The 16,633-nt window shown below is 37.8% G+C and overlaps 1 protein-coding gene across 2 annotated transcripts in view; it reads left to right on the top strand.

The window, feature by feature from the left end:
- Positions 1-16,633, top strand: part of LOC124720418 — a 79,679-nt gene that overhangs the window by 21,931 nt on the left and 41,115 nt on the right. For both annotated transcript variants that reach the window (XM_047245772.1, XM_047245771.1), the window contains exon 3: positions 10,248-10,536. In XM_047245772.1, the coding sequence (XP_047101728.1) occupies positions 10,248-10,536 (289 nt within the window). The remainder of the gene's footprint in view (positions 1-10,247; positions 10,537-16,633) is intronic.

Below are 16,633 nucleotides of genomic sequence, written 5' to 3'. Positions count from 1 at the left end.
TCATGGCATCATTTTCATCATAGTGTTCAGTTTTTTATTTGCTCTTATTTTTCTTGCTATCGTTCTTTTTTCATTTGGAATCTGCCTGGGTCACCCATAAATTGTAAATGAGTTCAAACAAAGACTGTTAATCAGTTGGTACCACATCACCTTGCATAGAAAAAGCGATATGTTGCAGTTCATTTGTAGCACTGAAACCGAATTTTCTCCGTCTTGAGTTTGCGTGTATAGGTCAGCCTTAATTGCCAGTAAATAGTGTGGAGGAGACACGAGTTACTTGTAATGGAGAAAATTGAAACCATTCGTTTGTTTGTATGCCATTACTGACAGTAATTATATATATTTTTTCTTTAAGTGCTCATGATTTATCAAGAACACATTTGAGGGAACCACCCAAATTGTTCATTTCATGTGCAGGTCTAATTTCATCAGAATTAATTGTTAAAGACATAGTTTCCCAATGACTAATAATAATGTGTTTAAATTACATGGGAATAGTTTATGTAAAGAAACTTCCATAATTTAAGAAGTATCACAAACACACACAGAGAGAATTTGGAGTGAACTAATAAATAAATCCAAATGTAACAATAATTCTGAACTTTAAGTCCTGTGGTTCCTATTTCCAAGAAATATTTCGTTTCTCGAAAACCTCTTTCAAAAGTTTTTCCTAATAATTATTTTCGTCTTAAGAATATTCCATTTTTAACTAGTGCATATTTCCAAAATTCAGTGATATAGTTTTGTAGCCCTAATTATTCAATCTGGAAAACTACACATATTAGCCAATGTAGGCAGGAACTGAGAATCCCCATGGGGGTAGACATTGTATTCACAATGTAGAACCTGCACTTTTGTCAATTTTCCCATTATCCATTCCATAGTTAACCAGATTTCTTCTTTTATTGTAAATCTTGTGACCACTAATTTTGCTTGCTTATTCATATGCTTTTCTGTATGTGGGAGTTCTGGATAATGATCCAGGCAGTACCTGTTTAGTTGTCAACATGGGAACACCTCTGTGTCAGAGTAACATTTATGTGGTAACTTCATTGTGCGGAGAATACCTAAATGTACTTTATTTTCCATTTTGTGTTTTATCTAAACTGCATGGAAAAACTGAATTTAAAAATTGCAGCTACTGTAAAGTATTCATAGCAGAATGTGTGTGTGTTCACACGTGATGAATATACTATACAAATTAATTGGACAAGTTTAATGTAATGTTAATACTTGACAGTGGTCAAGTTAAGTAATGCAGTGTTGTATTCATCATTTCAAAATTGTCACTAATCCAAAATTGCCAAAATGCCACTGATCAGGTGAGGGACATTGCAGACAAATAAAAATGAGTGGTAGCAGCAGTGATACTGTTCAGTATTCTGTAGACAATTCTAGTTGCAGCTAGTGATTGGACAACAGACTGTTTCTAGCAATAGATTAATTGGTTGATTGTTTTTAAGTTGAATGAAACAACCGATTGAAATTAGTCTCTGTAGCCATCTACATCTACATGATTACTCTGCAATTCACATTTAAGTGCTTGGCAGAGGGTTAATCGAACCACAATCATACTATCTCTCTACCATTCCACTCCCGAACAGCGCGCGGGAAAAACGAACACCTAAACCTTTCTGTTCGAGCTCTGATTTCTCTTATTTTATTTTGATGATCATTCTTACCTATGTAGGTTGGGCTCAACAAAATATTTTCGCATTCGGAAGAGAAAGTTGGTGACTGAAATTTCGCAAATAGATCTCGCCGCGACGAAAAACGTCTTTGCTTTAATGACTTCCATCCCAGCTCGCGTATCATATCTGCCACACTCTCTCCCCTATTGCGTGATAATACAAAACGAGCTGCCTTTTTTGCACCCTTTCGATGTCCTCCGTCAACCCCACCTGGTAAGGATCCCACACCGCACAGCAATATTCAAACAGAGGACGAACGAGTGTAGTGTAAGCCGTCTCTTTAGTGGACTTGTTGCATCTTCTAAGTGTCCTGCCAATGAAACGCAACCTTTGGCTCGCCTTCCCCACAATAATTTTTTAACACCCAGGTACTTAGTTGAATTGACAGCTTTGAGAATTGTACTATTTATCGAGTAATCGAATTCCAACGGATTTCTTTTGGAACTCGTGTGGATCACCTCACACTTTTCGTTATTTAGCGTCAACCGCCACCTGCCACACCATACAGCAATCTTTTCTAAATCGCTTTGCAACTGATACTGGTCTTCGGATGACCTTACTAGACGGTAAATTACAGCATCATCTGCGAACAACCTAAGAGAACTGCTCAGATTGTCATCCAGGTCATTTATATAGATCAGGAACAGCAGAGGTCCCAGGACGCTTCCCTGGGGAACACCTGATATCACTTCAGTTTTACTCGACGATTTGCCGTCTATTACTACGAACTGCGACCTTCCTGACAGGAAATCACGAATCCAGTCGCACTACTGAGACTATACCCCACAGCTTGGTCAGAAGTCGCTTGTGAGGAACGGTGTCAAAAGCTTTCCAGAAATCTAGAAATACGGAATCAACTTGAGATCCCCTGTCGATAGCGGCCATTACTTCGTGTGAATAAAGAGCTAGCTGTGTTGCACAAGAACGATGTTTTCTGAAACCATGCTGATTACGTACCAATTGATCGTTCCCTTACACTGACACGGAGCTTGTGCAATGCAGGCACTCTCAAATTTTCATTTTATTTATGGATATCATCTCTTTTGAGTAAAACATAACATGCAGTCACACAAATGTCAGTGTTCCTTTCTCCTTCGTATACCCCTAAGAGAACTCCTTTGCTTGCTCAGTTTTGTACTCCCAACAAAACTTTCAATAGTTAGGTGTTAATCGCACATATAACAGTTTAATGCACAACTATCTATTTATCAGTTTTAAATGGTGGAAAGAATAATTAAGCTTTCGATACATAATGAAATGCATGTGTCTATTGCTTGTCTTCGCAGGCACCTGTGGATGTGTGTATCCCGGTTTGTATTACATATCAGTGCTTTGCTTCACCTGATAAAAGTACCAATAGACTGGTTTCACTCAGAAGAATAGATAGATAACTCGCTCAGCTGAAGTGCCAAACAAGCTTTCAATTGAATGAAACAAAAAATGCAAGCTCTGACCAACAGAAAAACTAAAGACTGCTTTCACCTCAAAACGAAAAAATGAATAACTCATTTCGGTTGCTCCCTCAGACTGGTTTCATATGAAAGAAATGAATGAAGAAAAATCGCATCAATGTGTAAAACCTACAACCGACTGATTCGATTGTTTCCGTTCGGTTGCTTTCATTGACTGGTTTCACTCAAAAGAATGAATGAATAATTCAACCGATATGTCAAGTCAGTTGACTTCAACAACAGATTTAAAAGAAATTTGCAACACAGAGGATGACGAAGAAGAAGAAGCAAAGGAAGAAGAAGAAGAAGAGCAAAATGATGTTCCTAGAAAAATTAATAAGCTTGAAGTAGCCATTGCGTGCATAAACGATATATGCAATTTACAGCACACACAAATTCTCCCAACTTGTTGGAAACAGGAAATTAAAACAAGTTTCCCTCCTTGATATGTGGCAAAAAAAGTGAAATGTAAAGCAAATAAACATGGGAATAATATGTATGTACATAAAATAATGAACAAATTTAAAGTTTGAGCAAAAATAAAGAAATGCCCTGTTATTTATCAATTAGTGTAACAGTCCAGTGGTCTAGAGTCCAATACACGGTAAATGAACATCTACTGTGCTGGAGTGAAGGTACGTAAATACAATATATGCATAATTAAAAATTTTAATTGCACTTTTGTGCATCATACCTGACAAATTTTACGTAGCCCAGTCAGATTTGTGTAATCCGAAAACTTGTCCAATTTGGAAAATTATTTTAGTCCCAGGCGATTCTGTTTTGAGCAAGTTTTACTGTACGATGATTACACTGATGTGACAAACAATAAGAAATTAAAAAAATACATTTAAACAAATTAATTGAATAAAAATAATGGTAGTCATTTCGATAACTATTTAAAAATACAAAGATTTCACACCTTGTGAGATTTGGATCCACTCTCTTCTGCACATCAGGCTTGTATGCTAACCACTACACCATAATGTATCTGAAGTAGAGCTGACTATTTGAAGGTTCTAGAACATTACACAAAATAATACATTCTTTTTTCGTCAGTTACTCGCAAGTGAGTGCCCACCAGAGTGAATGGCTGCAGAATGAAATACCTGGGACCCTGCCTAACCTACATGAGCTTATAGACAGTTTCTAAAAGTCGGTCCGTCCCATGGAGGTCTCTCCTTTTAAGTTTCCATGTTTACTTACATTAACTTAAGATTTTTCAGTTCTCATTTAAGTACCGCATACTGCATTTTTTTTATTTCAATCTAGCACATATTTTCATGGTGAACATTAATTGCTTTTAAAGTGAGTAATTATTAAAATGTTTGACATATCCTTAGGCTCCAATGAAATGTCATGTCCAATGCGATTTCAACAACTTTTCATGAATTTGAAACTACATCCAGTTCCATTAAGCACTCTTTGTGAACCACAAAATATAGTAAGGTATCATTTTCCTTTCACTAAATCACATTTAAGAAAAGTGAAAACAAAATTGTTTGGAATCATGATCACTACTTTAGTATACACAGTTTTCTTGTTAGATCATGAATTCATATTAAGAGAGATTCTCAACTTTCCCATGGTACTCTGCATTTTTCAGCGGTAAAGAACTGAGGTTGAGGCTGTAGCGAGTGATGAGAACAACCGAATGTAAACAGTTGATTGAGTCGGTTGTTGGAAAACAATTCACTTTGAAAGAAAGTCTTCACTTCAAATGCAATCATCTGCACTACATGAAATGTTTCACATTTTCATTAATTCAGCAATTGCTGATGCATTTTCTTGAACCTTGATGGCCACAGAAGTGTCTTGTTCTTGACCCCCCCAAACCCCACTTTGTTGATGCATTTGGTGATAGTTTCTGGTTTTATTTCCTTTATTGCCAAGCCAATCCAATTTACTGTGTCCAGGACAGAAACTGACTGTGCAAGAGCAAACACTCTTTTGGCTTCTTCAACACTAAGAGGCAGCATCAGTCATCATCTATAATGGCTCTCGAATGTGTAAATAACCCCTTCGGTCCACGGGTTGTGTGAGGCTGGCTGAATCTGGAGGGAAGCAAGACAATTTCACATTTGATAATATTACTTTCAGGTGGCAGGTTGCATTGTCTAGGAAAAGGTGAACTTGGTGAAATCCTCTCGTTATTTTGGCATTGAAAGAAACCAGCCTTTCTTCCATAAGACCGCTCACCGTCCACGCCTTTTTATTGCTTCGTCATGTGACTGGAAGCTTACTGACATCTCTGTTTTTGAAACCATGTGGTTTTGCCACCTTTCCAATCACCAGTGGCTTCTCCATTTCATCTAACATGTTTCCACACAGCGGTACATTGAATCTTTTTCTTGGACAGTTTTCTGCCGGTGCATTTTTCACCTTGAATTGCTAGCGATTTTGAAGGCAGCGCACAATAAAGTTGTCCCGTTTCATCGGCATTGAACATGTTTTTCAGGTCAGAATTCACAGTTAAGTTGGACTGTATTGTTTACCATTCTGTTGCTACACTTTCGTGCACATCCTTAGCTTCTCCAAACACTTCATTCCACACGACTTTGTGCCTAGCTTTTAAACTGTCCAGCCATCCTGTGGATACCCTAAACTCGATAATTCTAAGCTCTTTAGCGACTTTCAGGGCCTCACTCTGCAATGTGGATCTAGATAAAGGTAAGTTTTTTGTCCGCGCACATATGAACCGTTCCCGCACTATTTCGTTCATTTCTTCATTTCCGGTCTTCTTCGCCTTTCTTTTCATCAGCCCGTTTCCTTTCATCCATTCGCCCTGAATCTTATCCTTGTTTCTTAATCTCATAAATTTGTGACTTGCCACATTTGAAACGCACAGAGAGTGTGTCTCTCTCTCTCGCCTCGATTACATTAAACTTTTCGTTAAGTGTTAACAACATATACCGTTTGTTTGACATCATGTTACTGTATCTCTTAGTGCTACTAGTAAACTGAAACTTGCAGAAAATAATGACCTTGCTGGGTAAAACCAATGTTTAACGGAAAAATACCCATCTCTTTCACTGCGCACATTGCATGTGTTGGTAGATGCGCAACAATGATTCCATATGCAGCAGAATGCGTCAGTAATGAGGAAAACTTGAAAGCTTACAGTGTGTTGATGAATGAAATGTTTCCTTTGATGTATGGTCGTTGTTGCATAGAGTGGCACGGTTTTAGGTCCACACCAGCAGCGTCGCGCTGCGCTGGACCTATTTTCTTTGTTTTGTGCCACTTTTAACAGAGGTGTTAAAAGTAACATCCTTGAAGAGTCATGAATAACAAACAGTAATACAGTAGTACTGTATAGGCTCTTTTCTGCAGTATACAATGAATTATTAAGTACGTTCTAAGATTTGCTTTCCATTTCTATGTTTGGCACATTCTGCTTTATACAAAATATCGGCATTTAAAAGTGCACTGAATGTGTTGGGACTGAAATACTTGTACGGTTTGGCCAGATTTCCAAATTATACACGTGCCAATTTGAGCAAGTTTTACTGTATTCTCTTTATTTGCTCTTATTTTTTCTCCCAAGCATTGTTTTCATTTAGAACTTCGTGCATGTGATTTTAATTACTTTTTTACCTATCGCAATATTCAAGCATTTGAAAATGCTTATCTATTGGTTAAAAAACAAGACAAAATAATCCGTGCAATGATATCAAAAAGTATTTTTTGTTATGTACAAAGTGTACATTTTTTATACATTAATCATACAAGCATTTGAAGCATAAATTCCTGTTGGCATTGTGGACAAAATAATGCAGTTGCAGATTTAAATGAAACTTGGGATTATAAATAAATGTGCAAAATAGTAAATGCAGTAATATGGCCGAAAATGTATTTAACACAATGGTTAAAATAACATGACAAAGGGTTAGAAATTTAAAGACATTTAAGACAATTAATTGAATAAAAACAGCGATAAGTCATACCCCTGTTAACTACAACGGGTACATTTATTCTGTAGTGAAATTTGTTCTCAAGAACATAGACCAGTTTAAAAACAACAGTGGCATTCATGATTATAGTACCAGAAGACAGACTGACTTACACTATGCTTAACCTATTGTTGGCACAGAAGGTGTAAAATATACTGCTGTAAAACTTTTCTATAAATTAACAGATGAAATAAAATGTCTGACAGTAGTAATAGTTTCAAAAATAAATTGAAATCATATTTTCTTGACAACTCCTTCTGTACTAAAATAGATCAGTTAGTGAATAGGAATAGATAAATCTTTAGGTATAATATATGCATTTTATGCCATTTAAGGGAATGGAGTGGGCGATAAAGCTTTTAAGCACAAAAAAGACCATGATTAATGTGTTCATTTCTTACACACTTGACACGCTCCACATCATAATTGTTACTGTGTGATTGATCAATGGAACACATAACTAAGTCCATCTTGTTTGACAGTTCCTCAGAGAATCATCATCTTATTAGGCTGTTGCCTGTTCTGAACTCTCGAACAAAATCGTGCCCATCTTTTGCGAGAGGTCTTCCAGTGTGTCTTTTTTCCCCATTGAATGACCTGACATTCTCGTGAAATGGTGTCTACAATTCTCATGATACTGTTGAACTTTTTCATTCATGTTGAAAATATTTATTCTGTTCTAATATCGTCATTTCCAATTGTTTCTCTTCTTGTGCAGACTGATCTTTGGAAGTCGCCTTCATTCTTTTTGAAAAATATCATCCTCAAACAAAAGCATGTTCAGTTACTCGTCATTCACTACCTTAAATTCCTTGGTTTACTTTACATTTCGATTTGTGAAGAACGAAATTGATGTAAATATTAAAGACTAAGTGATAATCCACACCATTGTTTTACGGATCGGTTAATAACCATTTCTTCTAACTGATTCCTACTTGTGTTTATTACAGTGCATATGAGCTTTTTTTTATATAAAGACTTCCCTCTTTCTCTATTTGATGATACAGGTGTCCACATTTGGACGTAACCTCCTACTGGCTGTAGAGGCTCATTTGGTCGAAAATCATCTCAGGGTCAGTAAAAAAGACTTGGTTCTAGATTAAATTCTCAGAGAATGAATGCATCATGTAACTTGAATTTCAAACCTACATAGGATGCAAGTACTATCTGGCTTATGAGTTGTATTCATAAAGTTTTAATTATCATCATCTCAAAAAAATAATTTTAACTAGGTGATAATTAGAACTTGACTTTCCCTCGTAGTTCTGCGAGTTCTAGAAGGAAATGTGTGTGTGTGTAAGATGGGGGTAGTGTGTGAAACTAATTTAAAAAATCTGAATTATAAGAAGTGTCACTGAAGAAACCATCCACGCAATTCTACATGTACATATTGTCAAGGTGGCAATGCGGATAGACTCTGTTGCTGCAAAAGTATTGTAATTTTAGTAATTAACAGTATTCTGAGAGTCTCTTCGGTGGTGTTGAACTACAATTTTCGCACTATGGTCATTGTCAACTCTAAGCAAGGTAGTTCGCATAATCGTACCTTGCATTGATATCAGTAAGAAAGAACCGAAGCTTGAAAAATTTTGATGTGTAACCCTGTGTTGGCCTCTGACTAATGATACTTGCAAACAATACGAGGGTATAATGAATTACTATATAGAAGAGTACAATTACTGCACAAACTTGTCATTTACTTGTTGTGTGAGAAGTCATGTCGAGGAATGAAGTGTGCCTTCCAGATAGTGTTGAGTGCAGTAGCTTCGTGAGCTCTGCAGGCACTGTGGGTATGCTCCGTGTACAGGTCTCCTATGATGGGGTAGTGCATCAGCCTAGGAATAAATGCCAAAAGTATTGAGTTTCGAAGACTTACAAAGATTGTCCTGTAAATTTATTCTTAATCCCAATTTTGAATCCTATGCTCTTGCAATGTTCTCAATTTTGTTGTGAGGCTGATAGCATTTTTAATGTGTGGATGAAAACCTTACATCAAAATTGCAAATTTTCTTTGTTCATTAGCAGTTCCAGCTCAATGACGAACGGTCTTCAGATCAGTCTAAAACGATGTTCAGTGTGTTCAATTATTACCCATCATAATATTCTCAGAGCGAAGTACACCTGCAAAGGTGAAGGGAGATTGTAGAAAACTGCTTGAGGGTGACTTAGCTCAAAGCATACAATGTACATGACAAGTAAATGATAAGTTTGCACAGTAATTGTAGTCTTCTACATAATAATTCATTATACCATTGTATTGTTTGCGAGTATCATTTGTCAGGGAGGCCAACCCGGGGCTACACATCACAATATTCTGGCTTCAGTTCTCTCTTACTGATTTCAGTGCAAGGTACTATTATGCCAATGACCATACTTAGTGTTGACAATGACCGTGGTACGAACAGTGTCTGCTTTGAAACTGATACATTGCTGCTATCGAAACCTGTTGGTACTACAGTCCATTGACAACAGTTGAAAGAATGCTCCTGTGAGTATTTCTCGTACGTGCTCGAGGTTGTCCCACAGTGACGTAATGTGGTGACTGAGTACTGAACAAAGGAATGTCTTATACGTTAGGGTGCAGGTTCTCAAACTTTTCCTTTGACACTATGAGAATCCCGATACTTTGATGGAACACCTTGTTTATTTTGAGGGTTCCTGAAACTAATAATTAAAAAAAAAAAGAGAGAATTTGTTTTATTCATGATACTTCTATTTTAGATTGTAACTGATGACACAGAAATCATAAAAATTTTAAAAAATTAGAAAAACTTGGAAAAAAACACCATGTTACTAATAGTTTTTTGTGAAGCACTTATTCACTTCCCTTAGGAAACCCTGCCTTACAGAGGTGCTGATAAAACTGTAAATCCTAACTGAACTCTAAGTAATCACTAATAAGTGATGCAGCAACTAAAAGAGAGAGAGAAAGAAAAAGATCTTACATGCAATAAACATTGGGTTAGGGAAATCTAGAATTTAAACCTGTAAGTCTCGGGGACATTCTTTCACTAAACAGTCACCAACTTGTAGGTTCTCTGTTTCACCTGTGCTTTTGCCAAATTATAATCATTTAATTTTTTTTTTTGACACAGGGAAATTAAATGAATAGAAGTTGTACAAATCTTAGTATTAACTAATTAATGGTGCAGGTACTGAAATCAAAATGCGGACACAAAGCTGACAGCGTAGCGGCTGCAAGTGCCTCGGAAACGGATCCTGGTGGCAGTGTGTCGGGCTTCCCAGTCAGCTCCCACACTGTGAATGACACATTGAAGTTCGTCCTGCTCAAACTGCCTCATCTTGGCGTATCATCGCAGGACGAGGGCAAGGTGCTTGCTGTCCTGCGGGTGTTTGCTGCCGCTCTGGCAGACAGTTCGCTCGTCTTTGCCGGCATCTACCTTCGCCCGTTGATGTACAAGATGTTGGACTGCTTGCACAGTAAGTTGTAACATTACGAGTCAAGACAGCTGTAACGGAACTTGAATAGTGTAAAGTTATCGTTAAAAACGCACGCCGCGCGATTTGTTATGATTTGGTCGGTCATAATAGTAGTAACATGCCTTTGAATACAATTAAAATATAACGGTGATACCTGTTTAGCGTTATTGGAAATAATATGTAATAAATTAATGAGTAAGGTAGCCGATCCTATAAGAAGAGGTAAAATTGGGCATATTAAGGTGTTTTGCTTTATATCGACTAAGCCGATGATACGGCGTCCTTTTTTTTTCCGTTTACTCTTAGAAGGAAAAAAAAAGAAAACAAGTAACGAAGTGCTAATTGTGTGTTGTGAAAAATAAAGGGGCGAATTTTAAATAGCTACAGTGTATAATCAGATTAACAAATGGACATTCAGTTACGCGAAATAGCCGACAGTGAAGTGTGGTCATTAAATTGAGTACACCTACAGGGCGGTCAATTCCAGGATAAGTCTATTCGCGTCTCACGAGGCACGCGGTATTGAGACCGGTTTTTTTTTTTATTATATCACGGAGAGCGGGCTTCAATTTATAAAAAGGAGAAAAGCTGTATCATTATCATTGACTGTTGGTGTTAAGCAACCAAAACTGTTCATCAAAGGGTTTCGGTGAATGAATGGTGAATGCGAAATGAAACTGTGAACGAAGTTATGTTAAATAAAGCAGAAGAGACAAGACAGTTTGGTCGTATCTGTTATTATTCCATAAACCGTAACATTTATTCTCGTTGTACAAAGCCTTTATAGACGATCGTTATGACAATTTGCTTTGAAGGGATCTCGTTACGAGTTAAGTTTTGGGGACCTGGCCAACAGGGGATAGTTCGTAGATCTTCACTACTGCAGCTATTCTGGTATCAGGTGCTACCGTGACCGTTGTGTGTTGTCAATGGCTTAAGGTCATCATATCTCATGCTCTAAGATCGACGCGCCTTTCCTCTTGGTATAACGGTGTCTCACGGTAACCACGACAACGCCGACGGCGAAGGAAGATACGGTAGAAAGTGTCAGTACAGTGTTGTCTTAGCAGCACTAGTGGGCAATGTAGTAAGCCCCGGATGGGAAATACTAACACAAATTATTTACTGAAGAACGGAAAAATGTATGGAAACAGACCTCGGGGAAGGGTACTTTGTGTTCTTGAAACTGACTACTGAATAGAAGACAGGTCTATAATCTGTCTATAATTTAATTCAGTCTGTACACTGAGCAATCAATCAGTCTAGGAAATGGAGGACAAATATCAGAAGGGATTAAGGTTCACTGAGGAAAGGGAAAAAAAGCTTTGATGTTTGATGACAGTATTGTCCTTGTCAGACTGCAAAGGACGTGAAAGGGCATTTAAATGGTGGTGTCTTGGAAAACGATATGAAATGACTATCAACAAAGGTAAAGGATATTGGAATGTAGTCAGATGAAAGTAAATGATGCTGAGGGAGTTAGATTAGGAAATGAGATACTAAAAATAAGGCGAGTTTCACTTGTGGGGCAGAAAAAACTGATGATGGTTTAAATGAAGACTGGCTATAACAAGAAAAGAATTTTTTAAAAATAAAAATTTGTTAGCATGTAATGTAAATTTAAATGTTGGGAAGCCTGTTCTAAAGGTATTTTTCGGGTGTGTAGCCATGTACAGAAGTGAAACATGGATAAAAAGCAGTTCAAACAAGAAGAGAAGGTTTTGAAATACAGTTCTACAAAAGAATTTTGAGACTGGATGCGTAGATCAAATAATTGAGGAAGAGGTACTGAATCAAATTTGTGAGAACATAAATTTATGTCAAAAATCTGAGTAAATGGAGGGATCGGATGATGAGAGACACCCTGAGGCATCTTGAGGAATTGTCAGTTTGGTAACAGTAGGAAATGTGACTAGGTAGAAATTGTAGAAAGAGACCTAGACATAAATGCAGTATGCAGGTTTAATTGGGTGTACATTGCAGTAGTAACGCAGAGGATAGACTAATGTGGTGAGTTGCACTGACCAGGTCTTTGTACTGAAGACTACCACAAGTGGACAATGACAGTCCAGGGAATAGTACGTCGTTGAGCTGTTGTACTTAGCTGTAAAATCCTATTGTGAATTCTGAAAGTGAGTTTATTTATGCTGTTAGGTTGGTGCATAAGTTTGTAGCGGTTTTGTTCTGCATGTTGGTATCCTGATTGCTGTGGGTTTATTTATTATCCTTTTTTTTTTTTGTAGTTCACTGTTCAAGTTTATGTAGTCATTTTGTCATGTAGAGATAGTGAGTGGAGCTGTGGATGCGAGAAAATGGAATGTCAAGTGGAGAAATATGAATGTGTCCGACATGTTGTTCTGTTTGATTTCAGTAAAGGGACGACAGCAGTGGAGGCGACCAGAAACATAGAAACATTTACCCCATGTTTGGGGGGTTGGGGGAGGGGGGGGTGGTAGTGCCATCATACACCGTAGGGCAAGAAAATAGTTTTCTCAGTTTAAGGAAGATAGTTTTGATAGTAGTGCACTCCACGTTCAGGAAGTCCTTCAGGGTTTGATGGAGATCATTTAAATGCATTAATCCTCAATTATCCACTTCATTGTACTTGAGAACTGGTGCACGTGATGAACTGTGATCATTCCACCATCGTGACACTTGCTTGCAATGGGGAAGGTTCAAGAATCAAACATATTGGTACTACAGGCTCTCAGACAAACTCACAATAATTAGCATGATCATCAGTTGGCTCGTGAACAACACCAACCATTCCTATGCTGCATCATTACTGGTGATGATAAATGGTGTCTTTATGCTAACATAAAGAAAAGGCAGGAATAGTTGAGCCCAAACTGTTCTTGCTTGATGAGATACCTGTAACTAATTCACTTTACCTGTTTTTTTGTTCTCGGTAGCTGGCGCCTCTTTCTCGATCTTTATAACCGACTGAAAAGTGATGGTGACAGGTGGATAGTTCGAATAATGTGGCCAACACAGTATGTAATGTTTGATATTAGTCACCTCTAATGCCACTTTTGAAGTATTAATGGTTAATATTCAGTTCAGATTTTATAGTTCTTTTGTGAATGCAGATAAAGGAAATTTACACACTATGATTGGTTACAATTCTTTCTGTACAGGTTTAGTGCAGAAGACCTACTCTTGATTAAATAATTAGCAATTGTTTATAGTGTGGTGGAAGGATAATCAACATAAGTCACAAGATTAACCACAGTGTTGAGGTGAAGAATAACTTCATCAGGATAAGTGTTTCACATTGAGCAAAAAAAAACCACCTATTAAATGAGGCTGCCCAGGTATATACGTTTGCACTAGTTAGCATTGCCTATTGCTTCATTAAATTGTTATTGCAGCAGTATCCATTGACAAAATTAATAAGTCATCTAAGTTGAATGCAAATTTACAGTGCAAAGTAATTATAAGATATTTTCATTGAGTTTATAAATGACACACAACAGGGCACAGAATGCTACTCAAAAACAGAACATTTTGTGAGCTGTTAAAAGTGTGGTGAACTTTCCTGTACCGACCAACATAATTGTAGCTTCTGTGATTTCTGGCTCCAGACTACAGATTCCAGGGCCCATATGGCCTTATGAAGACTAGCATAAGAACAAATTATTTTGTTAACTGCATGATAATTTGAAAATGGGTAGGTTAAATTTGGCTGATTTAGGTGAACTGCAATGTTTTTCTAAAATCTAGATTACAAAAAATGTTACTGGTTAGAAGTTTAGAAAAAATGTGGATACTGTTGTACTTCCGTACATGAAACTAATAATGAGTGCTGTACATCACATCCTTATATATAAAATTCTCATGTCACAGTGTTAGTTGCCATACTCCTTTGATACGGCTTGATTGATTCTGATGAAATTTTGCATGTACATTCGGTAGGTCTGAGAATCGGTCGTAATCTATTTTTCATACCCCTAAGTGATAAGGGTGGTCCACCCTAAAAAAAATTTTCTTATTTTTTGGATAGAACTTTTTATTTTTATTTTTTTAAGAAGTGGCATTAAAAATACTTACAACCCTAAATTTTCACCCTTCTACCAACAATGCCTATTTTTTAATAGCGGTTTTAGTAATTTAATAATTTTCATCCCCAATTGGTAACTGATCAATTATCACTTGATCAGTTATTCCCGCCAGGTGTCTACCAGTGATAGTCTTTCACTGTTCAGTAGATAGGTAATTGAAGAAAACGTACCAAAAGCAACGACTTGAATATCCCTCTTTCAATTGACGTAACTAGACCGAGAAGTTTAACTAGGTAGCATGCGCCATTCGCCAAACCGACATTTAGGCCTAGTGCACACTCATCGATTTTTACCGTACCGAAATATATTGCACAATCAAATTATTGTAGTGGAACAAAGAAGTTCCTATGCTCTCCTTTGTTCCTCTAAAAGAATTTAATTGTACAATATTTTTAGGTATGGTTAAAAATCGATGCATGTGCTCTTGGCCTTATTCATAATGTTGGCAAACACATTCAGACACAAACATGTTTGTATGTTCATGGACGAGCTGTGTATCGGCTGCAGTTGTTAAATCTGCACGATCTACTGTAGGAACGCTAGAACTAATAATGGCAGATACTGCCGGACCTCCCCCTAAGCCTTTTCTCGCTCCCTACACAGTTTTCGGCCATTATTATTGTTTGTGTCACATGGTTCTGCCAAGAGCAGCTATTGTGTTACATGTATACATTATTCTTATAGACTAGAGATAGTTTGGCAAAACAACGTTTGACGGGTCAGCTATAACATATAAAGATTTTCAGAGGCAGAACAAAGTTTGCCGGGTGTAGCTAGTTGTACAGAAAAATTAAGGTAGTAAAAGGTCAAAAATTTAACAGTGGTTAGGGCAAAATCTGCAATAAAAATTGGTAATAGGTCATAATTTAATTATTTCAGAACATATTTAGTTTCAGGTAATTTGAAATGTTACTGGAAAGTTGGAATGCTTAGTTTTTGAATGGTGTTGGTCATTATTGGATTCTGTCAATTAGCTTATCGTTTTTTCTACTTAATGGACTGTGGTATAATCTTCAATTAACTACACACATCAAAAAAGTTTTGCATCACCCTGGTTCCCAGAACTCCTGAAAATAGATGTTGACTGCAGATATTGTATCACAGGCACAGTCCCTTTGACTGTTCAGAGATGTCACTAAACCCGTCCAAAGATGTAAACAACAATGCTTGAGCAATGCCTATTAGATGGAGGAGCTCCGACAGCCGATCAGTTCCAGTCATTCCACCAGGAAGGAGGTACATGGCTCATGTTGTCTGTAGTTAAACCATGGCTAGATGGTCAATACCATGGTTTGATCACATTGGCATTGTTACTTTGTGCCAGGCAGGGCTCTCAACAAGGGAAATGTCCCAGACATCTTGGCGTGAACCAAAGCGGTGTTGATCGGACGTGGAGGAGATACAGAGAGACAGGAACTGTCGATGATGCACCTCACTCAGGCAGCCCAAGGGCTACTACTGCAGTGCATAACCTCTACTTACAGATTATGACTCAGATGATCCCTGATAGCAATGCCACGATGTTGAATAATGCTTTTTGTTCAAGCACAGAACCTCATGTTAAGACTCAAATTGAAGACAGTAGGCTGCAGTGATATGCAACTTCACTCCCAACGTCCATGGTGAGGTTCATCTTCGTAACCACAACACCATGCAGCGCGGTACACATGGGCCCAACAACATGCTGAATGGACCGCTCAGGATTGACATCACATTCTCTTCACCAACGAGTGTCGCATATGCCCTCAACCAGACAATCGTTGGAGACGTGTTTGGAGGCAACCCGGTCAGGCTGAACGCCTTAGACACACTGTGCAGCAAGGTGGAGGTTCCCTGCTGTTTTGGGTTGGTATTATGTGGGGCCGACGTACTCTGCTGGTGGTCATGGAAGGCACAGTAACTGCTGCATGATACGGGAATGCCATCCTATGACCGATAGTGCAACCATATCGGCAGCATATTGGTGAGGCATTTGTCTTCATGGATGACAATTCGCACCCCCATTATGCACAACTTGTGAATGACTTCCTTCGGGA

The sequence above is a fragment of the Schistocerca piceifrons genome, chromosome 11 (assembly GCF_021461385.2).
Source record: "Schistocerca piceifrons isolate TAMUIC-IGC-003096 chromosome 11, iqSchPice1.1, whole genome shotgun sequence".
In the NCBI taxonomy this organism is placed as follows: Eukaryota; Metazoa; Arthropoda; class Insecta; order Orthoptera; family Acrididae; genus Schistocerca; species Schistocerca piceifrons.
This window is presented reverse-complemented; position numbering and strand designations above follow the sequence as displayed.